Source organism: Phascolarctos cinereus, unplaced genomic scaffold (genome assembly GCF_003287225.1).
Source record: "Phascolarctos cinereus isolate Bilbo 61053 unplaced genomic scaffold, phaCin_HiC Scaffold_1;HRSCAF=81, whole genome shotgun sequence".
In the NCBI taxonomy this organism is placed as follows: Eukaryota; Metazoa; Chordata; class Mammalia; order Diprotodontia; family Phascolarctidae; genus Phascolarctos; species Phascolarctos cinereus.
The window spans coordinates 15,695,133-15,721,001 of record NW_027555514.1 but is presented as its reverse complement, the minus strand read 5'-3'; the positions used below and the strand labels follow the sequence as shown (position 1 = coordinate 15,721,001).

General features: G+C 48.6%; 1 protein-coding gene across 3 annotated transcripts in view; it reads left to right on the top strand.

The window, feature by feature from the left end:
* The window catches only part of GSDME (gasdermin E), a 60,745-nt gene that overhangs the window by 23,180 nt on the left and 11,696 nt on the right, over positions 1-25,869 (top strand). For all 3 annotated transcript variants that reach the window (XM_020993428.2, XM_020993426.2, XM_020993427.2), the window contains 5 exons: positions 2,040-2,211; positions 5,438-5,558; positions 13,244-13,426; positions 16,407-16,534; positions 20,564-20,759. In XM_020993428.2, the coding sequence (XP_020849087.1) occupies positions 2,040-2,211; positions 5,438-5,558; positions 13,244-13,426; positions 16,407-16,534; positions 20,564-20,759 (800 nt within the window). The remainder of the gene's footprint in view (positions 1-2,039; positions 2,212-5,437; positions 5,559-13,243; positions 13,427-16,406; positions 16,535-20,563; positions 20,760-25,869) is intronic.

Sequence of the window (25,869 nt, the reverse complement as noted above, 5' to 3'; positions counted from 1 at the left end):
ACGTGACTGAATGATGTGTCACCGTGTAGATGGTTTTCCTGGTCCTGTTTTCTTTCTTCCACGTCTGTCTCTCTAAGTCTTCCCAGGCTTCTCTGAATTTTTCAGGTTTACAGTTTCTTACAGTATAGTAACATTCCATGACGCTCCTCTGTGACTTGGTGGGGCTGATGCACGTGTGTGATTTTTTATCCGATGTGCCTCTTTATTCGCTGTTGGCTAGTCTCCCTTTCTGGGTAGGGAAGGACAAGATAATCTGTCTGCCCCAGGAGATTGCAAGCTTCCTGAGGACAGGGGTGATTTCTTGTTTTTGTCTCTGTATGTCAGGGCCTAGCACTTGGTAGGTGTTGGTTGTAGGTTGGGGAGCCCTCCACATCAGTCTCTTTAATGCAGACGCAGTCTCCCCAGCCCCTTTCTGCCAACTTTTCTGGCATCCACGCCACTCCTCCACAGAGACCTGAACATAAACCGGTCAAATGGACCAAGTCGTATGTGCCTGAGTCCTAACTGCATCAGTTCAGATGGCTTGTTCACCCTTGCTGCAGTTAACCTTCTCTGGGGCTTGAAAAAGGGCTATGTTCTGGCTGTCCTTTGGAAAGCTGGTTTTTCCTTAATTTCCAACTGTATTGTATGGTTAATGGCGGCTTGGTCCCATTTGCTGCTTTTCATTTACCGGATCATGATTTTTTATTGAATTTCATCACTTCAGCTTTGTCTCTGGGGTAATAAGGTCAGTGGGCTGGGTTTGGAGTCACTGGACAGGATCTAGTCCAACGTGGGCCTGAATGTCATGGAGCTCAATAAACATTGTTAAGCACCTACTATGTGGCTGCAAAGCCAAAAATGAGGCAATTCCTGCCATCCGGTCGCTTAGCCAGTGGTGGGGGTGGGAGGCGGCAGCCCTCCATCTCCCAGGGCAGCCCATTCCACAGCTCCTGTGCTTAGGAATCTGAGGAACAGGTTCTTCTTTACAGCTTCTGATCAGGGCTCCTGGTTCTCCCTTCTGGGACCAAATCAAACAAGACTACTCTGTCTTGTGCTTGGGATTCCTTGAGATACTCGAAGACAGCCGCCATCACGTCCTCACTGAGTTTTCTCTTCTATTAAAACTCTTCATATTGAAGTTTCTCAAAGGATCCTCCTACGGTATGAAGTCCCGGCTTTTGGCCATCGTGGCTGCCCTCCCCCAGACGCTCTCCAGTTTGTCCGGGTCCTTCCTCAAACATGGCTCCCACCATTGGACACCATCTCTAGCTGTGGTCTGACTGGGGTGGAGTCTGGCGGGACTATAGCCTCCTTATTCCTGGAAGCTCAGTCTCTCTTCCTCCAGCTTGAGATTGCCTCGAGAACCCGATCGTACTCCCAGATGTGCTGCTTGCTGCCAGTAGGACCTTGGACAAATCCTTTAACCACTGGAGCTCTCACCTGGTTGACTTGGGGATCTCCCTGAAGTTCCTCCTGACGATGCTCTGATCCAGTCCCAGCTCTAGGTCTGCAGCATTGACTGTTTCCCCTCATTTTGTCCCAGATGTGGATGAGGAGGAATCCATCTGCCTTTCCCCATTCACTTTGTGGAAGTGGAAGATAGATGTCATGCTGTCCTCAGCCTTATGTTCTTTGGACCATGTTAAGTGGGAGTTCAGGAACTTGGCTGGGTACTCGGGGCTTGACTCACACAAGAGCTGTTGGGGGCAGATGACTGGCTGTTCCAGGACCAGTCGGTCATCCTCTGCCTTCCTCCTCCATTTGGTTCCCTGATGTGTCTGAGCCATGCTGAATAGCAGGGTCCCGAGACCCCCCCTTCCAGCCCCAGTCTTGGGGGAGGTGGGGAGTGAAATGCATCCTCCGCTTGCCTGGAAGCTCTGAATTGGCCTTACTAAATTTTGGTTTATGTTGTTCCGTCCCATGGAATTGCCAGCAGATAAATTCCTGTGGCATCTCAGGCTCCCTCCCAAGGCCTTTGCTCTGTCAAGGGGAAGATTCATAAGGCCATCAGGCTGCGGTGAGACTCTGGGACACTCACACTCGCTTCTCTTTTCCAGGACGATAAATCTGAAGAGTCCTCTGCTGCAGCAGGTTCTGGAAAGGAAGAAAGAGGTCCTGTGCATCTTGACACAAAAGATCATGACGACACAGAAGTGTGTGATCTCTGAGCACGTCCAGATAGAAGAGAAATGTGGTGGCGTGGTGGGCCTCAAGACCAAGAGGGTGCAGGTAATCCCTCAAGTCGGACCAGCTGGGGAGGGAGGGGAGTCCAAGGGGACTGGTGCAGTGCTCTCCCTGGTCCATAGGGGAGCGGGCTGCTTCAGAAGTGGATGGAATGCCCTTCCTGGTGGCCCAGGGCTGGCTGATTGCTGGCCAGAGGGAGGGTCTTCAGTTCTGAGTGAGGGAAGGTGAGGAGGCAACCTCTGTTAAGACGTTCTTGGTTACATGGCACCTTTCATGCCAAGAACTCAATCCTCCCTTCTTGGCCATAAAGTGGTCAACAAAAGAAACCTTATGTTACCATGAGCATGGTTGGCTCTATGCCCAGGCCTCATAGCCAGCTGCCTATCTGGTGTGATTGGGGCAAAGCAAGGGAGTGCCTAGGCCTGGCCTAGAGGGAGCCTTGCGTATGTTGACCTCCCCGCTCCAGCCTGCTGGGGGGCCTGAACGGTCTGAGGCATTTATCTTGAATGAAACCCTGTTTTCCTGGCTTGTGGCCTAGAAGGTAGAGCCCATGAAGCCGGGTCTCGGGCTTTCTAGCACATGAGTAAGCTGGGAGCAGGCGCAGCCCAGGGTCCTTTGGACTGTGGGCCAGCCAGAGGGGACGGTTTTGGGGGCCTGCCTGAGGAAAGAAGGCCTGTGGGGGACCCAGAGTGGTCGAGTGGCCTGGCTGCAGGCTCTGGAGTGAGAGGGGCCAGATCAAAGGAAGGAGGCATCTAGGACTCACGGGCACGGGCCGTACACACCTCCTCACACGCACACTTGTCTCTGTCTCACACACGCTCTCTGAGCCTCTTTCTCATACTCTCTCTCCCTCTGTCTCTGTCTCTCTCTTTTTCTGTCTCTCTCTCTCTCATTCTCTTACTCCCCTTTACAGACGAGCAAACAGGAGCCCAGAGGTCACTTGCTTAAGGTCACATAGGAAGTAAGTGGCAAAGTCAAGATTTGAACCCAGGGCCTCTGACTTTCATCCTCTCCCTTTCCTACTCCAATGCTCCTATTGACCTTTGCTTCAGTCACCTCTCACAGGTCCCGTCACATCATTCAGGCTCGAGAGGCAGTGTGGCCTAGTGGATAGAGCAGTCCCGGCCTTGCTGGATCCCAGATTAGAGTGGGAGGAACCTTGGAGGCCAGGAAGTCCAACTCCCTGATTTGACGGATGAGGAAACTGAGGCCCAGGGAGGTGCCAGGTCCTGTGTCTCTTTATACCTCTACTCTGGGTGCAGGTCCCTTTTCTCCTAGATCATGACTGTGTGACCCTGGTCAAGTCATGGAGCTTTTTGGTGCCCCAGGTGACTCGTTGAACTCTAGGTTACAGATGAGTGTCAGCTTGCATTGGAGGAAGGACTTTCTGCCCTGGGAGGTCTCCACAAAGATGAAATCAGAATTCTGGCCCCTAAAAACAAAACAAAACAAAAAACAGGAGCAGCGAGGTGGCACAGTGGATAGAGCACTGGCCCTGGATTCGGGAGGACCTGAGTTCAAATCCAGCCTCAGACACATAACACTCACTAGCTGTGTGACCCTGGGCAAGTCACTTAACCCCATTGTCTAGCAAAAAAAAAAAAAACACCACCAAACCCCCCAGAATTCTGGCCCCTGAGTCCGATGTCTCCCATTTCTATGACGTGTTGGGGTCGACAGTGTGCTCGATTCCGCTGCCCCCAGCTCAGTCCCCATTGAGGGGTCCAGGATGCTGAGGCTGCAAAAGACATGCTCTGCCCTCAGCCACACCCAGCACAGGTGATGGCCAAGGCCGTTCGTCTGTGGCTGCTTCTGGTCCAGGAAACGGGAGGCCCAGGCTCCCCCTTTTTTTAATAATGGGAGAAGGAGGCTTAAAACGGGGCAGGTTAAACTGTTAAAACATTGTGTGGTCTCATTAACATCTCCAGATGTTGTTCCCCTATACCCGTCCTCCTCCCATGGATATCATGGAGCTTTAGGACGTACATGACAATGACCTGGCCAGGGCCACACAACCAGTACGTGTCAGATGTGAGCCTTTAACCCAGACTACAGAGACCGTTATTTCAGTAGTGACCCCATCTGGGGTTTCCTTGGCAGAGATACTGGATTGGTTTGCCATTTCCTTCTCCGGCTCATTTTACAGATAAGGAAACTGAGGCAAGCAGGGTAAAGTGACTTGCCCAGGGTCACACAGCTGGCAAGTGTCTGAGGCTTTGAACTGTGGACGTTAAGTCTTCCTGACTCCAGGCTCAGTGCTCTATGCACTAAGGTGCCCCCAGCTGCCACTAGGAGTCAGAAGGACTTGGGTTCGAATTCCCCCTCTTATGGTTGCTGTATGCTTTTGTCTACATAAGGACAAGCTTCCCACAACTCGATGTGTTTCAGAAGGGAACATGGCTTTGGGTGCTAAGCTCGCCGTCAGTATTGGGATTCCAGCAGAGGCTGTAGGTGGTATTAGGGCTTGGGCACGGGTGGGGTGAGGATTCCTCCATGTTCCTGCGGTGGCTGTGGACCACAGATGCTCCTCCATTCTCCTGCCATGGAATTTTACCCGCCTTCTTCCTCTGAGCCTCCAGTAACCCTGCAAGGTGGGGGTCACCTGTCCCATTTACCGCTAAGGGAATCGATGACAGTCAAATGACTTGGCCGGGGGCCATGGCTCTTAGTGGCTGACAGGATTTGAACCCAAGTCCTGCCTCCTTGTAATAATGGTCTGTAGGATTATCTGCCCAAACTCTTGGGGCAGGGGTTGGTTTGTTCTTGACTCTTTGTCCCCACCAGTGCCTGGCCCAGAGCCAAGTATACGTGGGCACTGTGTGAATGTTTGTTAAATTGTTGAATTTATAAAAGTCCTTGAAGGTCCCAGCCTTGGGGAGCGGGGTCCTTCCTTCCCCTTGTCCCCTTCTCTTCCCCGGCCCCTTCCCCGAGTCCTCTGGAGGCTGTTACTGAAGTTGCACAGTTACACAGACAACATGGCCCCCCAGCACCGGCTGCGGCTTCTCTCCTCCTGCAAAGCTCTTGGCCTCATTTGGCGTTTTCATCATGGCCTTCGAGGCTGTTTCAATAAGCCTCGCCAAGGGGCCGGAGCCGCTGAATGCCACCTCGACCTTTCAGGGCCGAAGGCGTAACCTCGCTTTCCTCAGAGCGAGCGCTGAAACCTCACTTTTGGTGCCAGCAGGGCTGACAGCTGGGGGTGAAGGAATACGAGGGGCAGGAAGAAGACTCCCTCCCTCCCTCCCTCCCTGCCCACCTCCTCCCTCTCTTTCAGGTTTCCGTGAGTGAAGATGGGAACGTGAAGAGAGATTCCAACGTGGTCCTCGAGATCCCGGCATCCACCTCCATCGCCTACAGGGTCCTGGAGCTGTACGTCAAGAAGGATGGCCAGTTTGGTGAGTGTCCTGCCTTTCACGTGGCCCGTGGGCAACTCACCTACTGTGTGTCAGAGCACCGTGCTGAGGATACAGATGAGGGGATAAAGCAGACCAGCGAGGGGTTTGCCTGCCAGGAGTTTATGTTCTATTGGAGATGTTACTGTTCAGTCACTTTTCAGTCATGTCCTTTCCCTGGGTCACCCAGCTAGTAAGTATCTAGGGCCAGATTTGAACTTAGGAAGATGAGTCTTCTGACTTTAGGCTTGATGCTCTATGCACTATGCTGCCACCTAGCTGTCCTCTGGAGATGTACAGCATATAATTAGACCAAAACCAAAAATGAAGCATTTATTAAGTGCCTGCATGTGCTTAGCTGTCATCATGCTAGACTTAGAATCGGGAAGACCTGAGTTCCAATCTAGCCTGAGACACTAGCTGTGTGACGGTGGGCAAGTCACTTAACCTCTGCCTGCCTCCGTTTTCTTATGAAATGGATGCAAATAGAATCTACTTTTCAGAGCTGTTGAGAGGAACCAATGAGATTCCCTTACAGAGCTGTAGAAATGTTAACAGGACTGCCGATGTGTAAGGCACCAAGTGCTCGGGATATGAATCCTGAAAGTAAAACCTTCCCTGCCCTCAAAGAGCTTCCATTCCAATGGAGAAAACAATGACTGTGGTCTGGAATTTCAGAGATGGTGAGTAGAGCCACTGGGCTCTCAATGGCCAGACATAGTGGTGTGGATTTTATTACTGCGCCTAGAACGAGAGAAAGTGGAGGGCAGTACCCCTAGGAAGACGGCTGGCTACCCTGGCTAGGTGGGGGTGAAGTGGACCACAGACCCTGGGGGAATGACAGAACACTTACAACTCTAGAGATCCAAAGAGGGAGCTGGTGGTGGGCAGCATCCCAGCTCAACGCTGCAGGAAGTGAGGGGGTGTGTCACAGCCTGCAGAAGGGTGGGGAGGTGGGCGGCATGTTTGGATGGACAGAGAAGGCACGAAGCAGACTAATAGAAAATCAGCTGAGGAAAGCAGGAGGAGGCAGAATGAAAGACCCAACACGCCAAGGGATTTGTATGTTGTCTTGGAGGCGAGAGGGAGGGCTTCTTCAGCTAGGGGGTGCAGTTGATAAAGCCCTGGGCCTGGAGGCAGGGAGACCTGAATTCAAATCTGACCTCAGACACTTAGTAGCTGTGTGACCCTGGGTGAGTCACTTCACCTTGTTTGCCTCAGTTTCCTCATCTGTAAAATGGGCTGGAGAAGGAAACGGCCAACCCCTCCAGGATCTCTGCCAAGAAAACCCCAAAGGGGGTCAGGGACAGTTGGACATGACTGAAAAATAACAATCACTTTGTGTGTCCTGGACCCCTTTGATGGCAGTCTGGTCAAGCCTACAAAATGACAAAGGAAACTAATGATATTGAAATACAAATGTTACATATTGAAATATCAGAAAATATTAAAATATAGTCAAATATTTAAATATTTATCAAAATGTTAAAGAAAACAAACCAAACCAAAATAGTTCCCTGGGCCCTTGGGGAAGAGCCCCTGGTCACACTTGTGCTTTAGGAAGGTAATTTTGGCAGCTTGGCAGAGGAACACCGAGACTGGAATCGGGGAGAGCAGGTAGGAGAGAGGCCTGCAATGGGCCAGGCTAGAGGGGTGAGCACCTGATGTAAGCGGCACTGCAGAGGTGGCATTAATGGAAAATGAGGGTGAGGAAAGGGTTAAGGATAACGCTCAGGCTGGGAGCTGAGTGACCAGAACAATCAGCATGGTGCCTTCTGTCCAAATAGGAAGGAAGAAGTTGTCCTGTTCTTCCAGGGGCCGTGGGAAGTCCCAAGGTGAGGAAGGCGAAGGTCTAGTTGTTTGGGATGGGGAAGGTGGCAGCCCCTCTGGTCAATGGGCACCTCACTCCCCCCCCCATGTCCTCATCTCTCCGTGTATTAGAGGTGGTTTTCACAGCTGTGGCTGGAAAATTCCTTAGCCTGAAGCCATCCTGTGGGTGAGTGTAGCCTCTAATCTTAGCCAAGGGGATCCTTGACTGGGACATCTAGTGAGATAAAACTGCCTTCCGGGTCCCAGGCTCACTACCACGCACCAGAAGAGAAGCTCCTCTCTACACATACTCTCTTTGTTACTGGTGCATGGCCTCCAATGTGTACTGGCTCTGTGACATTGGTCAAGTCACTTAACTATTTAGTGCTCTAAGCACCTATACGTTACAGAGAAGATGCTAGCCTGTGTTAGTGGAGGGAGTTTCCGTAGTTAGGAGTGCCTTATAAACCTATGAAATGAGAAAGAAGTTTGGCCCTTCTCTCTGTGAGAGAGGCAGGCAGGAGGCAGCCTACCAACAGGAGACCGTGTCGGGCTTGGGGCCAGGAAGCCTGGATGTAAATGTTCCCTGTGACAGGACCTTTGTAATCTCTGGGGTTTGGTCAAGTCTCCTATGTCCCGGAGGGAAGCGGGGGGGGGGGGCAGGAGGTCCCACACAGATTCTTTGTGTCTTGGTACCTGTTGGACTGGTGGTGTAATCAGATCAGAGTTCTGGATCCCCAAGACCCCAAGTCAGAATTGGATCTTGACTGCTGCTAAGCAAACCCAACCCTCATGTGATAGAATGGGACCATTCCATTTAAAGATGCCTTCCACCTCTCAGTCCTATGATCTCATGTTCCCTCCTAGACTACAAACTCTTCAAGATCTGGGAAAGCATCTCCTTCTTGGCACGGTGTCCATGGTTATTAAATGTCTGTTGAATCAAATTGGAATCAGGGGATGGTTCAGATGAGTGCCATGTTCAAGTTGTTACCTTGGGAAGAAATTCCCTGTCCTCTATGAGGATTCTGTGGCTCACACCATCTCTAGGGTTACAAATGTTTGTTGACTGGCTAACTGAGCCAATATGGGTCCCTTAGGAAAATAAACCTTCTACCTTTCACAACATCCATGTCTTCCCTTTCTTTCCATTCCTCTGACCCCTCTCCCTTCCCTGTTCTCTGTCTTTCCCTCTTCTTTTGCCCTCCCTTTCTCCTTCCTCCCCTTCTTCCTCCATCCTAAATGGAGGATCTCACAGTTTGATCCCCCTTCTATCTCCTAGCCTTGGTTTTCCACTTGGGTATTTTCAGAACTGGACCCACCCTCAAAAGTTGCTGATTTGTCTTGAGGCTGTTCAGTAGAATGGGCTGCAGCATTTCAGAGGCTGCAGAAGCTTCTGGAGTTCCAGCCCTGGGAAGAAAGCAGAGCCCTGCCCTGGCCATTCCCTCCCCAGCACCTGCTGTGTCTGTGCAGTGCACGGTGAGGGGGAACAGTAGAGAAAACCCACCACCTTTGTCCTCCCTTTCTTGTTGATGCTCGTCACGGGGCTTCCCTTCCCTTGGAGAAAGTTTTCCGAGTGGATCATCAAGGGGTCACAGATGTAGAACAGGACTGCCAAGGCCACCCAGTTGAACCCTGTCATTTTACAGATGAAGAAACTGAGACACAGGAGGGGAAGATATTTGCCCCAGATCACATAGGCGGCAAGTGGCATCAGTGGCATTTAAACCCAGGTCTTCTGCTTCCAAATCTAGTTCTTCCCACTACCCTAGACTTTCCTTGAAAGACTTTACCTCAAAACCACCTGCGGGCTTGGTCCCTACATGAAAAGGCCCATACTTTCACCAATGACAGAGCCAGCCTGGCTGGGAGGCAGCCTGAGGACACTCTGACCTTGTAATTTTGTATAGTTGACCTTGAATCCTGTCCCCCCTCCCCAGGGGCTTTTGGGCTGTCCCAGCTTCAGGGAGGCCTGATCCCCTGTTTGCATTTCAATTTCAGACCTTCCTTCCCCCTTCTCTTTTCTTTGCAAATAAATTGGTCTTTGTGCTATTCGGAGATGTCCCCCTGGGACTTCTTTCCATTCCTTTGGCTCCTTTCTCATGCCTTGGACTCAGGAAGGTACTTCTGTTTTTCGTGTGGGGTCCTTGCTTTCCCATCGCTGAATCGCCTGTTTGTCCGTAGTCTTTGTTCAGTGTGACTGGCGGCTGAGTGTTGGCATCCTGTTCTGGGTTTTGTCTATCTGTGTTCCGAGTCACTCTTGCCATGGAACATTCTGAATAGTCTTTGGACTGGACTGGACCAGACTGGACCACCGGAGACTGGTCTATCCCCCACTTCTGGCCACAGCTAATCCAAAACCATTCTGAGAAGAAGCTGCCTCCCCTTTCCCAAGACCTAAAGCTGAGAGTCCCCTTTGGCAATGCGCTCTGAGGTCCCCCAGTTCTTCCACTCAGGCATTCTTCCCAAAGTCTCAGCTCACTCAGTTTGACTGCAGTCTGATCTCATTCTCAGATGACCATTCCTTGATAGAAGTGAACTACCTGCTCCCTACAGCTGAAGGTGCCCCTCTATGGGGCTGAAGATTATAACAGAGAGAGTTATATGGGGTGTGCACTGCTGGACCTCTAGCCAGAGATACAGGGCTCAATCCTGATTCCAGCATCTCCTAGGGACCCTGCACAAGGGACTGAACCTTGGAGACTCGATTTTCTCATCTATGAAATGGGGACAATAACAAGGATACTGTGAGGATTGAATTACATAATGCATTGAAAAGTACTTTTCAAACTTTAAATCACCATAGGAATATTAGCTATTATTGTGATCATTATTATTTTTAGAGAATGCTTAAGCATCATTCATGCTATGGTTCCTTTTATAGATAAGGAAACAAAAATTCTTCTCAGAGAGGCTAAGAGATTTGTTCAAGGTCACATAGGATTTCCTAGGCTGGATATAAGCTCAAGTCCTCCTAACTCTCCCTTTGATCCTCCTTGGCCATTTCTGCCATCGTGGTGATTTGTGCTCCTGTCTTATTATTTTCTGTTAGATAATTCTTGTTATCCCTTCTTATCCCCTATTAGATTATAAGCTCCCTGAGAGCTCAGAGAGGCTTTGTCTGATTTCATCTTCATATCCCCAGGACCTAGAACTGTGCCCTACAGGTAATAGGGACTAATCAGTGCAGATTGAATTTTTTTTTATCCAGTGTCTTCTCAATTCAATTCAGCAAATGTTAAATTGAACACCTACTGTTTTACTGATGAGGAAACTGAACCCCAGAGAAGGGAAAAAGTGACTTGCCCAAGTTTGTCCAGGTTAATGAGTGGCAAGGTAGAATTTGAACGAGGGTTTGGCATTGAACTGGGGTCTTCTGACAGTGAAGTGACTTGTTCAAGGTCACACAGCTAGTAATGTGGGTTTCAAAGCCAGGTCTCCCTGTGTTGAGGCAGCACTCTGCCTACTAAACCCTGGTTCTCAAATAGCCTTTGATTTTTCAGCCCTTGTACATTTACTGATCTGGGTTGGGGTCTTATCCAGCCCCCTCCTATGCTGTCAGCTCTCTCTTGAATCCAGGAACTAGAGTAAACCTTGTGGTTTCCCCTTCCTTCTCTCCCCTCCCCCCTCTCCCCCTACACACCTAGAACAGCCATCAGAGCATCCAGGACCTGCCATTTCAGAAGCAGGATACAGCAAGGCTGGGTAGCTAGTCCTAGAGAGCTACTCGCTCACGCTCATATCTATGAATAGATCTGAACCCAGGTGTTCTAACTTCAGATCCATGGCCCCTTCTCTGTGAGCGGACGGATGGATGGACGGATGGATGGACGGATGGATGGACGGATGGATGGACGGATGGATGGACGGATGGATGGACGGATGGACGGATGGATGGATGGATGGATGGATGGATGGATGGATGGATGGATGGACGGATGGATGGATGGATGGACGGACGGATGGCTGGCTGGCTGGACGGATGGCTGGCTGGCTGGATGGATGGATGGACAGATGGATGGATGGATGGATGGATGGATGGATGGCTGGCTGGCTGGCTGGCTGGATGGATGGATGGACGGATGGCTGGCTGGTTATGTTGTGGTTTAGGGGTGCTGGGAACCCTAAAATGCAAGGGTACAGGGCAGGAGTCTGGCTCAAAAGAATTTGACCACTCAAGCCTTCTTTCAGTCCAAGTAACGAGTTTATTATGACGTTGGTTGGGTTAGTGAGATTTCTACTAAATCTGTGGTATTTGTGATGCCAATACAATCAGGCCAGATTCCTAGTGAGTCTGCACATTTGATGAGGACAAAATTGGTACTTTTATATAGAAAAAGACTGAGAAAATCTGGATGGGATCTAGGAGTTGGCAAGCATCCTGGGGTGGTCGGGAAGTAACAGAGAAAGGAACGTGTATGGGATTAAGGAGTGTCAAGTGAGCAAATTAAGTAATCAAGGTGGGCTGGGGTGGGCCAGATACCTCAGCAAACTCCTGGGATCTGGGCCATGTGGGAAAGTCCAGGGCCTTTTAGGGGTCCATCATTAGTGCCCCATCAGTTATGGTCAAGGAAAAAATATTACTACTGTCCTGTGCACTTTAGGCAGAGCCTGACAGAAACAGTCTGTGTTTCTAACACTATTCTAAATCTAAAGCTAGAGCTTAGAGAGATAAATAGACAAATGGGCATAGGTGCCCCCATATCCTGGGACATCTTAGATACTAAGACAAGGTCTATAGGGCTCTGGCAGTTGGGGGTTGACATTCCAGAAACCAATAGTAATTTATTTTAAATAGAACTTATTTGAGCACTCCCCTCACTGATTGACTAGGCTTCCTCCCTAAGATCGGGAGCTTAATCCTTTTTGTATGGAGAAAGGCAGTTGAGTTCCATCTCAGAGAGATCTCCTTTCACCTTAACCTTTGTTCTTAATTCCTTAAAGGTCTTTAAATAATGTTTCTTAATAGTTTCAGTTGAACTGAAAGGGAGGTTTTTAATATGCTTTCACAGCTAGGAAGTCACTTCCTCATTTTACAGAGGGAAAAATTGAGGCTTCTAGGTCCTTAAGTGTGGCCCTTTGACTGAATCTAAACTTCACAGAAGTCTTCATGTTGTTTTAAGCTTTGTGGCCACAGGTTCTCCACTCCTGACCTAGGTCTTCCCATCCAAGGCTCATTCTCTACATGTGATTGACTCCAAGTTGGAGCTTCCCTATTAGAATACTCCAATCCTGGCTTGAGAAGTGATGTGGGTCAAGAATTTTTTTGTTGAGTTGTTTCAGTCATGTCTGACTTTTCATGACCTACTTTGGGGCTTTCTTGGCAAAGATACTGGAGTAGTTTGCCATTTCCTCCTCCAGCTTATTTTACAGATGGGGAAACTGAGGCAAACAGGGTTAAGTGACTTGCCCAGCATCACACAGCTAGTAAGTGTCTGATGTCAGATTTGAACTCAAGATGAATCTTCCAAGCCTGGTGCTCTATCTACTGTGGTGCCACCTAGCTGTCCTCTAGGTCTAGGACCAGAGCTCAATTCAACCGAGCAAGCATTTATTTATTTATATTCCTGGTGTCCCTGCCCTTGATGAGCTTGCATTATTATGGGAGGGAAGGGAGGGTGGTGCACAGCATGAGGCCTTCCTTGGCTGTTCCTGTCTGATAGCAGCCCACTTTGCCCTTGAGTTATACCCCCTTCCTTGCTCAGTGAGTGCCCATATGGTGGTGTCCACACAGGTAGAGGGTTTTCTCCCAGTAAGGCAGGGACATCCAGGGGAAAACTATAATGCTTCAGACACACACCACCCTCCCCCCTTTCCCCTAAGGCACATCCATTAACACTGATCCCACTGGCTAGCTTATCTTATATCCTATGCCACAGAATTCTGCTTGCTGCAGGAGAAACAAGGCGGCTTTGAGCGAGAGAGTACAGATGGCCCCGATCACCTGGATGCTGGGATCTTTGGAGAGTTCCTCTTCCTCTTCACGCCAGACGCTGTGGATGGGAATTCTGAGGCTGCAAAGCTCGTGCCTGCGGAGGGGCCATTAAGCTCCTTAAAAGATGGTATTATGAGCAATGGGTAACTTAATTAGTCCCTGAGTTGGCACTCAGTTGGGGAAATGCCCTTGCCAAATGGTTAATGTGGTGGCTCACTTTATTTTTATTTTGTAAGTGTAGATGTTTTATTAATGCTCTTTTTTTTTTGGTTAGGCAGTTGGGGTTAAGTGACTTGCCCAGGGTCACACAGTATTAATGCTCTTTTAAATGAGGGGTTCTGCCCAGATGGCCTCTGAGGTTCCTTCCTGCTCTAAATCCTACCTTGGGACCTTGAACAAGCCTCTTCAAGCTCCTTTTGATCTCAGTTTGCTCATCTGTAAAATGAGAGTATTAGATAGGATGACCTCTGAGATCCCAAGATCTATGACCCCATAATTCTGAGACCTCAGGTCTTGGATTCCTTATGAAGAAAGGATGAGGAGGTTTTTTGGGTTTTTTTTTTAAATGGAGATGGGGAAGGCTTTAACATTTTTCTCAACCACAGAAGCCTTGCTAAGAATAGCTAGTCATCAGCAAGAGTGGCAGCATGGGCTTGTGCATCTGTTTTTCTTACATTCTTGGCCTCGCTGCCAGCACCAGCACCAGCACCACGCTGTCAGCCGCACAGAGCACCCTTTCAGATCATTTACCACGTGGCAAGGTAGGGTCTGGCTGGGCGCATGGGTAGAGACTGGGCAGCCATTGGTGACACTTCTTTTGCCTCCAGCCTTTTGTATCTGGAGAGGTTTTGGTTGGGGGTGGGGATGGGCCTTGGGAAATGGAACTGGAGATGGGACAAAAATAAAGGAGAGCATGGGATCTCAGTATGTTGGTGTCTGAGCCAGTCAGATCCATGAGAAACAGGGTGGTCCTGAAGACCAAAACAGTGAAAGCAAATGCTTATGGCCAGGAGAATGACCTGGGATGGGGCTGTCGGAGCAGAGGCTCATGGTCTCAATCCTATGTGCTGTCCCAAAGAGAAATAGGCTGCTTAGGGAGAGAGGGACTTCCCCCTCCCTGGGGGCTTTCCGGGGGAGGTGGATGAGCTTTCAGTGGGGGCTCTCAGAGTGGGGGGGGTCTTATCCAGGAAAGGCTCAGACAAGAGGGCCACTGAAGTGCCATCAAACTGGGAGATTCTGTGACTTAGATTTGAACCAGAGAGTAACAAGAGCTGACATGTATATAGCACTTTGTTGTCTAGTCATTTTTTTCAGTCACATCTGACTCTTCATGCCCCCATTTGGGGTTTTCTTGGCAGAGATACTGGAGTGGTTGGCCATTTCCTTCTCTAGCTCATTTTACAGATGAGGAAACTGAGGCAGACAGGATTAAGTGACTTACCCAGGGTCACACAGCTAGTAAGTGTCTGAGGCCAGATTTGAACCCAGGTCTTTCTATCTCCAGGCCTGGCACTCTATCCATTGTGCCACCTAACATATTATATAGTACTTTAAGGTTTGCAAAATCCTTTACCTATATTCTTCTTATCCTCCCAACAAACCTGTGAGATGGGTGTGACTATTTTACAGATGAGGAAACTGAGACAAATAGCTTAAGCAACTTTCCCAAGGTCACAGCTAATAAGTGTCTGAGGCAGGATTGGAAGCCAGGTGTTCTGGGCGCTCCTTCCACTCTGACATGCTGCCTCCTTTCAAACAATCTCTCTGAGATATCATTTAGTCCAAGCCCCTTATTTACAGGTAGGAAAGAAAACTGGCTGACAGAGGTGAGTGAACTTGCCCCAGATCTCCCGTGCCCAGTACTAAGGGATGGATTAGGTTTAGATTAGCCAATGGATAGTTCTAGATGGTTCCAAATGCCCACAGGTCTGTGTTAAAAAAAAAACCTGACACCTCTTCGGGGCTCTGGGGATTGGTGCTCCGTTTCTATGGAGAAAATGTCCACATTAAGGCACCAGAGGGGAGGGCTGAATTGTAGAAGATCTCCCAGTCCAGGGGGAGGCTATTCTCATGGGAGGGCAGTCATGGGGTGGTATGGATTTCCATGGCTACTTAAATGAGGTAAGAAGGTAGGGTCTCAGCAGTGGGGGAACCACAATGTCAGTCCATGCTGTGAGAAAGGACAAGACCTCCCCAGTGCCGTCCACCTGGCAGCCTGATTGGCCTGGGAGGGTGCCCCCTTTCAGAAGCCCAAGAAAGCAGGCAGGCAGAGGGGGATGGACCTGGGAACCTCAAGGTTTCCACTCATCTCCCTCAGCCTCTAGTTCTAGCCTTCTTCTGAGTATTTGTGAGGCACTCTCCTGGGTGCTGAAGACAAAGACAAACCAAATTGTCTCTGCCCTCCGACAAGGTGTCCCCAAAATCTTTATGCTATTTTAAGTTATTAAAGCTAAAAAGCTTAAACCAACATGAAGACTTTGGGGACATGCTGTATTTAACTGGTGAGACATAACATGTGGCCAAAAAAATACAAAATATGTGCAAAGTAAACACAAAGTTATATATTTGTATGTGTAGTAATTTGTATATGCATATCTGTATGACTATATGCATATATATATATATACACACATGTGTATATTTTAATAATTATTATTTACATAGTGCTTACTGTGTGCCAGATGCTGCGCAAGTGATCTACAATTATTATCTCACTTGATCCTTACCACAAACCTGGGAGGTAGTTGCTGTTGTTATGCCCACAAATAAGGAAACTGAGGCAAATAGGACAGGACTTCCCAGAAATCCTAAGTAACTGACCCAGTTAATATCCATTGAGTTGTTTCTCACCAAAAAAAATAATGAGGCTTTAAGATCAACATTGTCTCTTCCTCCGCCCTGTGGGTGGGACTTGACCACGTTCTAGCCGGGCAGAAAGCCGAAGACTTAGAGAGGACCGTTTGGCCTGAGTTGATGTACCCAGTGTGGGAAATGGCACTGAGGGGAAGGATGACAAGGGGCTGCAGAAAGCCAGAGCCCCTGTTCTCTCCTGGCAGAGGCTAGCGGTGGGCTGGGGCCCAGGCCACATGGTCTTGTTGCTTCCACAGGGTTGCTGCTCTTGGAGAGGAATTTCCGTCCCTTTGTGGAGCTGTCAGGGCATCACCAAGCAGCTCTGTGTGAAATCCTCTGGGAAATCCTGTTCAACGATGAATTGGTGGTGGCCCTGGACACCATGGTAAGGGAAAGGGCCTTCGAGCCTCATGACTTCTTTTACTTTCTCAACCGTGACTGGCATAAAGTAGGTGCTTAGAAAATATTTCAACTGAGCCAGATTCTGGACTTAGGGGGAAGTGGATACACAGCTATAAGGGAAATCACAGTTCCCTAATCATCCTTATCATTCTTTGCATGTGTGTGTGTATGTATATATGTACATATGTGGGGGGGGTGTAAAGAGAGCGAGAGGGAGTGAGAGAGAGAGAGAGAGAGAGAGAGAGAGAGAGAGAGAGAGAGTCAGTCATACAGGTAGGGAAGGAGAGAATTAAATCCAGGGCCTCAGTTTCCTTATCTGTAAACCAAGGGGTTGTACCATATGATCTCTGAAGCCTCTTCTAGCTTTAGACATTTCCTTATCTCATCCTCTGACTTCATATCCAGGGTCCTTTCCATACTTCTTTGATAGCCCACTTTGGTTACCACTGCCAGGAAGATGGGGGTCAGAGGGCCAGGAGCTACTCATCTCCCTCCCCAAATGATCCATGTGGACATAGAATTGGCTACCCCAATAGGTAGAGGATTCCCTCCTGGTAAAAGTTGAAAAAAAAAGTTTAACTGATGTGTGATTTTTAGTATTTGTCACCATGTGACCTTGGGCAATTCACTTCATCTCTGTGGCCCTCTCTTTCTGCAGCTCTAGAGAGGGAAGACAGGAATGGATGACAAGTGAGGCCCCTTCAGCTCTAAGCACCACCCCACCCCCACCAAACTAGCTTGTCTGTTATTCCTTATACCTCATACCTGACTCCATCTACCACCTCTCTGCCTTTGCACAGGTCAGGCCTCATGCCTGGAGTGCTCTTTCTCTCATCTTTGCTTCTGAGAACCCCTTACTTCCTTCAAATCTCAGCTGAAATGCTGCCTTCAACTTGAGGTCTTTCCTGATTACCCCCCTCTCCCAGCTGCCATTGCTTGCACCCATTCCCTTTTAAAGGCGGCTACATAGTGCAGTGGAGAGAGTGCTGAACCTGGAGTGAGGTGGATCTGAGTTCAAATCTGGCATCAAACACTTATTAGCTGTGTAACCCTGGCCAAGTCATTTAACCTCTCTCTAACTCAGTTCACTTAGCTGTAAAATGAAGATAAAATGAGGTTATATTTCCGAAGCACTTTGCAAGCCATCAAATACCATAGAAATGCTAGCTAGTATTATTTTATTTACATTGTCCAAACTCATCTGTGTACCTGTTGTTTCCCCCTGAAGAATGCAAGTTCCTTGAGGACAGACTCTCATTTGGTTTTTGTCTTTATATCCTCAGCACCTAGCAGAGGCCCAGCACATAGTAGGTCATCAATTAGCAGTTGTTGGCACTTAGTAGGTGATTAATGAGCATTTAGTGATTGATTGATTCTTGTCTTAGGTACAGGTTGGAATAGAGGGTCCTGTAGGTTCCGTGACACCATCTCTCTGGGGATTATTGGTCATGTATATGTTGGGAGCAGGAAGGAAGGAATGGAAAAAAAAATTAAGCATTTACTAGGTGACAGAGACAGTGTGTCATGGTGGCTAGAGCTGACCTCAAAACCAGGAAGCCTTAGATTTGAGTCCTGCCTTTCATTCATCCTGGCTGTGTGACCCTGGCCAAGTCATTTACCTTCTTGTTCTCTAGGCAACCAAGGCTCTAAGTTGCAGAGAAGGTACTGACCTGCATTGGTGAAGGGAGTTTCTCCACCTGGGAGTTCCCTATATCAATGAGTTCCTGTTCCCAGACTCTATTTCGGCCTCTATCCCTGATTAGGGGCCAAGCTCTGAGCCTGGGATGACCCTCACCTTCCGAAGTGTGCTTTCTGCCTCCGATTCCGTGGAGAAGTCACTTACCTCTCTAGGTCTCAGTTTTCCTATCCGTAAAATGAAGGGATTGGATTAGATGACCTCTAAGTGTCCTTTCAGCTCTAGATCTGGGATCCTATGCCTTTGCCAGCTGCTGCTGTCTATCCCTACATAATCTGGGTGCCTCTTTCTGTCTTAACTCCTCATTTCTTTAAACACTAACAGTACAGACCCTGGCAACTGTGTGGCTTCAGTGTAAGGAGAGGTGGGCAGCGGGGCCAGGAAGCCCATTGGCTTTATTCAGGGCAAACAGAATAAGGGGTGCTGGACCTTGTTCTCTTTCTTAATTATTCTGCTGGTGAGGTGAAGTTCCCGAAACTCCTAATGTGGCCATGGCAGAAGCCGGCTGGCTGCCAAACAACCTTCTCTCTGGCCCTTGGGGACAGCTCTCATTCACTTCAAGTGACTGATGGGTGAAAATAAATCAGTCCAATTTTTAATTAACTCTTTTTTTTTTTTGGCAGAGGCTTCTGGAGCTTTGACTTAATACCTTTCCATTCCTTAAAAAGACTTTCCATGTTTTCTTCCTGTTGAAATCAGACTATGCCAGGGAGCCTGGTAGCTGCACCCTCAGCCTGTGACTGTGGCTACAGGGCACCTGCTACCTGGCTGGGCCATACCCTGCTCACGCTATTTGGCCCCAAGCACTGGAGGCAGCCTGTCCTGGCTGAATGGTCCCCTGAGTCTTACGTCCCCAAATAGTTCTTCTTTAAAAGTGAAATGTCCAGCAGGCTTCCTGCCATCTCCCTCCCCCACAGATGTCCCACCATGCCGAGTAAAGAGCTCTACCTGCCCTGACTCATGTGGGAAAGGAAAGAATGGGTGGGGAAACCTTAATGTGGAGAGGCGAGGGCTCCTGTCCTGGAGAATGAAAGTCTCCTTTCCAGTAAGCATTTATTAAGCACCTGTTAGGGGCAGAAAAACAAAAATCAGCTTTGATCTGCTGGGAGTGAGGGGAGATTCAGCCTGGGAACCAGATGATCTTAGCTGTGGAGCTGGACAAGGTCCTGGAGGGTTTCTGGTCATCATCTTGCAGATGCTAAGTACACAGATGAGAACTGGGTCTAGCCTTGTGATTCCACTGGTAGAGGGAACTTCCAGGGGAGGAAACTCCTTCTCTCAGTGCAGGTTGGCACCTTCTCTGTCACTGGGAAACTTATCCAGAACCTTGAGAGTTTCCACAGCAGTCTGTCCAAGGCAGGACCCGGCTCTGGGCTTCCTGGCTTTGAGGACAGCTCTCTGTGTTACACTGCCTTTCTAGGAATGCAGAGAAATGTTTGCAAAATATTGAAATACAAAACAATTTTAGGGGGAAGGGCATTAACACCTGGGAGACTCATGGAAGGCTTCTTGGAGGAGGTGGCACTTGAGCTAAGCCTTGAGGCAGAAGTGAAGTTCTTGGAGCATTTCTGGGGAACAGCCTGTACAAATGCCCAGAGGTGGGAAATGGAATGTTGTGGACAGGAGCAGGAAGAGGGTAATTGGGCTGCAATGCAGAGTGGGCATGAGGGAAGTGACATGCACTAATCCTTTAGTAAATAGATATGACTGGGGTCTGGGGGTGGACCTGAGGGGTTTCTAACCAACTTCTCCCCCCTCTTTTGGCTACTCTTCTCCAGAGGAACTGATTAGCTGGATTCAGATCCCCGCCTCAGGGTCCTAGCAAGAGCTCTGAGTTTTAGACCCAAAGGCAAAATACCCTGATGTTCACCATCAGCTGCCTTTGCCCAACTTGGAAGGCTATGTAGCCACACTTTGGGGGTTTCTTCCTTGTTCTGTATCTTTCTTCCTTAGAGAAAATTAGTCACCCTGTCCCCTTCTTTTCTTAAATTGATTGTGCTTATGGAATGTCTTTTTAAACCTACAGTTTCCATAAGGGAAACTTTCTTCCCAGTGTTTGATTATTTAAAAATAGTCATAGCCTTTAAAATATTCACTTTGCATATGTTTTTTATGGAGGGAGAGGTGTGTGCATGTGTGTGCGTGTGTGTGAAGCGAGGAGCATGGAAAGAACTGTTCCTAATATTTCTTAGCTCTCAAAAGCTCCCAGTTTCCTAGTCCCGATTCCAGGCTAGAGGTGTCTGCTGGCTTGCATTCAAAATGAACAAGCATTTGGTTGCCAACATATCTCCTGTCTTGCCTTCCTTCAACCTGCAGCTTGATGACCTCTTTACGGGTGGAAGCCCCCAGCTGACCACACTCACGGAGCTGAGCCACGTCCAGCAGCAGCAGCTCGCTACCTTCCTGGGGCTGGCAGGACTCCAAGTGCAGAAGGATTTGCTGGTGCGGCAGGATACTCGGAGCAATCAGGAATTGCTGTCCACCATCTATTTCTTCATCAGTGCTCTGGCAGGTATGGGAAAGAAAAAAAAAGTCGTACCCTGTGCCTAGAAAACTGACTTTGGGTTTCAATCTGTGAGTCTTCTGCCATGCCCATTCTAATTGTGGTGGGGAGAGTTGGAACGTACAGATCACAAGGGCAGAAGATCATAGATTTATCATAGAATTTGAGAGTTAGAAGGCAACTCAGTGACTGACTGGTCCAACCCACATGTGAAAAGAATCCTTCCCTCTATCATATCTAATGAGGTTAGAATGAGAAAGGATGCGGAAGGTCACCTCATTTTACAGATGAGGAAACTGGTCTATTAATATGTGACTTATCTAGGGTCACATAGCAGTAAGAGACAGAGCTGGGATTTGAACCCAGGTACTTCAAATCTCTTTCCATTGAACCTTGAAGTCATATATTTATAACTGGATGGGACCCTGCAGGCCTTTACTGATGAAGAACCAGAGGCTTAGGGTCATATAATAACTTGCCAAAGGTCACATAGGTAGTAAATTTGAACCCAAGGTCCTGGCCAGTCCATTCTTGGACAGATCTCATTATTCAGCAGTGTTTTTGGGTGTGAAGCCTAAATCTGCCTCTCTAATCTCACCCACTGCTGGTGGGTCTGTTCGTTAGAACAGAGGAAGGCAGTCTACTCTCCCTTCTAAGGGTATATCTCCATCCCTTCCCACAGTGAAAAAAAGCCAGATCCCTGTAGCCATGCCCTAATTCCATCCTATGCCAAATCAGGGAGTGATTCTGAGCCACCCTGAGGATTCTCCCCTTAGTAGGGGCTATCAGCGACCTCAGGAGCGGGGGACTCGAGCTGGGCCACTGGGAGGGGACGGCTCCCTGCCTGCATCATCGAAGCTGCTGGTACCTCAGTTATGGGAGGATAGACCTTGTTTATCCAGCTGCCCCTCACCCAGGCAGCCTTGAGGAAGAAGGACCCAGCATGGGGTCCTTCCAGTGAGCATTTACTCAGGACCTGCTAAGTCCCAAGCGCCCAGCTTGGTGCCAGGGAGCCAAATACAAAGAATGAAAGAATTCCTCCTCACAGGGGGTTTGCATTCTACTGGGGGGAGGCTACAAGTACATATGCAAAGGTACACAGCTTATCTAAAGTAAATATGAAGGCTGAACAGTTAACCGTGAGGCAGGCTGGGAGGGAGGATGCCGGCCACGGGGGAATCAAGGACAGGCATCACGGTGGCTCCTGAGGGACTGCCCCGCTTGGGGTCCCTGGCATGGAGCCGTAGCATCAGGCCACCACCGAGGGACTGCCAGGGACTCCCCCTGGCCCGTTTCCCAGCCCACAGAGAAGCTAAGAAAGCAAGAGATGCCTCTCTCAGCACTGGGCACCTTCTGAAAGGAAATTTTGTTCCCTTTTCATCCCCCCAGAAGGGATGAACGGGAAAAAGGGGGGCCTCCTTAGTCTCCTTGGAGTTTTCCCTCAATGGTATCACTAGGGAAACTTGGGGGTGGGGTCCTTCCCCCCCTGGAAAAAAGTTGTCAGTTGAAGAACCAAGAATAGAGGCCGTGTGTGTAGAATGGGTTAGCAGATCACACCAGACCAGGAATGGGAGAGCTAGGCTCTAGCCAGGCCCCCCCTATAGCTGTGTGACCTTGGGTAAGTCACATCTCTGGCTTTTCTCACGGGGGTCTAAGATTGTCTTTGTCCCCATTCCCCCATTGACGTCCTGGGGGACTTTATCATCCATAGTGTTGCATTTGACATCCTGTCCTGCTCCATGAACTCCGTGGGTCCCTGGGGCCAGTCTTGACTCGGCTTCAGCCACTCAGGATCTGGGCAGCCAGCTGTATCCAGAGTCTGGCCACGGCTTTACCTGGTTCATCCTCTAAGGCTCCTCCTGAAGCTCTGGAATGCCCCTATCTGGGCACAGCCACCCAGCTTTTACCTTCTGCTGGGCAGCCCAGTGGGGAGGGGGCCAGATCTGAAAGCTGAGGCCCTAAGCACTAATACCACCTGCGGGATTTTGTGGGGCCTCAATCAAACTAACATGAATTAAGTGCCTACTGTGTGCCTGGCAGTGTGCTGAGTACTGGAGATGCAAAGAAAGGCAAACAGTCCCTGTCCTCTAGGAGTGCACATTCTGAGGGGGAGACCACATAAACAACTGGGTGCATTCAAGATACATGCAGAGCAGATGGAAATTAGCCTAGAGAGGAAGGCACTGCTATTTGGGGGAAGGGGGGCCAGGAGCAAGATAGTACAGTAGATAAAGGGCTGGACCTGAAATCAGAAAGACCCCGAGTTCAAATCCAACCTTAGAGACTTACTGTACGACTTGAGCCCAACTCTGCCTCAGTTTCCTCATTGGTAAAATGAGGAGTTAGGAATGTACACGTAGAGCCTATATCAGATAGGATGCCCTCTTGGGGAGAGTGGTGGGGAGGGAGGGGGAGAAAAATTTTAAACTCAAAAGCATATGGAAGTGATTGTTGATAAATCAAAATAAATTAATATAAAAAAATGAGGAGAATAATAGCATGCACTTCCCAGGGTGGTGGTGAGAATCAAGAGGTCATATTTATAAAGTGCTTAGCTATGAAAATTCTAACTTATTACCAGGAAGGTACAGAAGGGAGAGTTTGAACTCAGGGGTGAAGGGAACCGGGGAAGCTAAAGGGATGCGGTGGAGGGAAGGGTGGCAGGGAGAGCCTTCCAGGTATGGGGGACCTTGCAAAAGCCTGGGGGGATTTCTCTGGGGCTTGGCTTAGTATGGCGAGGCTAGCTGCTCTGTAGTTCAGCGCTCTGGCTGGGTCTGCTCCACGCCCTGTGCTCTGCTGGCCCTTCCACTGCAGGCCAGCCCTTCTGGGTCTCCCCTCCACTCCCTGACAGACCTTTGGCTCCAGACTTTTTCCTTCCCAGCCCCCAACTCTGCCCACACCGTCCCCATCCGCTCCCAGACCACCAAAAAGTCCTCTTTCCCTTGTACTTTGCTTTGGCTACTTCTGTCCGTTTTCTGGTTACGCTCTCCGCTTTGTGCCCGTTCTCCATCCCTCTCCCCCAGTCTCTCTTATTTGCACGTACAGCTTTGCCTGCATTTGGCCTCTGGCCCTTCTTGTCTCCTTGATGGGGTGTGATCTCTCTGAAGGCAGACTGTTTTCATTTATGCCTTTGGTTCCCCAGCACAGTGCATGGCACATTTGTTGTTATTCAGTCATTTCAGTCATGTCTGACTCTTCCTGCCCGCATTTGAGGTTTTCTTGGCAGAGATACCGGAATGGTTTGCCATTTCCTTCTCCAGCTCATTTTACAGATGAGGAAACTGAGACAAACAGGGTGAAGTGACTTGTCCAGGGTCACACAGCTAGTATGTGTCTGAGGTCGCATTTGAACTCAGAATGATGAGTCTTCCTGACTCCAACGCCCAGTACTCTATGTACTATGGCGCCACCTCGTGGCCCATGTAGCACATAGTCGGTGCTTAATAAACTTGCTGATGGTTGCACATGTGTAACCTAGACCAAATTGCTTACCATCTCAGGGAGGGGGGAGGTGAGGGAGAGAGGGAGGGAGAAAATTTGAAACTCAAAGTTTTTTTTAAAAATTGAACAAAAAAATTTTTTAACAAAATTTACACATAAGTTGGGAGGGGGGATGTAAAATATTATAAATTATGTACCAAAAATAAATAAGTTCTTGCTGATTTGGAACATAACTGAGTTTCCCCTTTGGGCCTAAGTTTCCTCACCAGGAAAATGAAAACTGAGCTTCCTTTTAGGTCTCTTCTAGCTCCAAAATCTGTGATCCTGTCTTCTCTGTGATCCTGCTTCTGTACTCAGCTCACTCATTGATCTTTAAACCTCTGCTAGAATCAATCAGTTAACATTTCTCAAGGGTCTGCTGTGTGCCAAGCATTGTGCCATGCTCTGGAGATACAAAAAGAGGCAGACAGAATGTGACTTTGGATGGCTGGGTGGAGTCATGTATAAGGTGCTGGATTTGGAATCTGGAAGACTTGAATTCAAGTTCTGCCTCAGATAATTTACTAGCTGCATGGGTGAGTCACCTAACTTCAATCTGCCTGTTTCCTTATTTGTATAATGGGGGTCACAACTGCACCCACTTCACAGGGTTGTTATGAGGGTCCAATGAGACATGATATTTATAAAGCAGGGCTGGACAGGTGCTAGTTATTACTGACTAAATATGTAGACTGTGACCTCTCTACACAGTAATAGACAGTCTTCAGAATTGCTGTGGTTCAAAAAACAATGCCATTTCTCAATGGCCAGTGTACCTCAGATTATATTGGAAACCTAGGAATTTGAGTTTGTTATTCTGATCCTGGATGAGCCAGTCTGTCTCCAGAACTGTCGTGGAAGTCTTTTGAGCTTGGCAAGGACCCACCACTGCCCATGGCCTTCCCAGGAGATAGTCTATAGGAAAGAGAAGATCAAAGGTGCTAATATTTTAATTTATAATGCTTTATAAATGCAAGTCATTATTTTTATTAGATTTTTGATTACTTAAATTATTACTATTATTATTAGATGCTGATGCTGTGTCCATCAGATAGATGCTTCAGTGAGATAGTGATATTGGAGTATAAACTCAAATGGAGGGAAAACAAATTTCATTTGTTCCGAGAAGCAGCCCCTTATTATGTGGATGTTAGCGATTTTGAAGGTCAGTCCTGGTTTAAGGCTCTTTCATCAATACTCATTGCTTCTGTCTCTGTTTCCCCCTCACTAAATTCATCAGAGTGCTCTATGTCTTCTGGGATACACAAGAAATGTTAGAATGATGAATGGGCTGGCATACTCATTTTTTTTTCAGTTTCCTAAATAATAACACCTTCTGTTTCTACGTGAGGCACAATACGAAGTGGAGATAGTTGATGCTGGCATCAAGAAGACTAGGGTTCAAGGTTTGCTTCTGACAGGTACTGGCTCTGGGTCCCTAGGCAGTTCATAGGATCATAGCTTTAGTGTTGGAAAGTTCCTTTTTTTTTTTTCTTTTGGTGAGGCAACTAGGGTTAAGTGACTTGCCCAGAGTCACACAACTAGTGAGTGTTATGTCTGAGGCCACATTTGAACTCAGGTCCTCCTGACTCCAGAGCCAGTGCTCTATCCACTGCGCAACCTAGCTGCCCCATGGAAA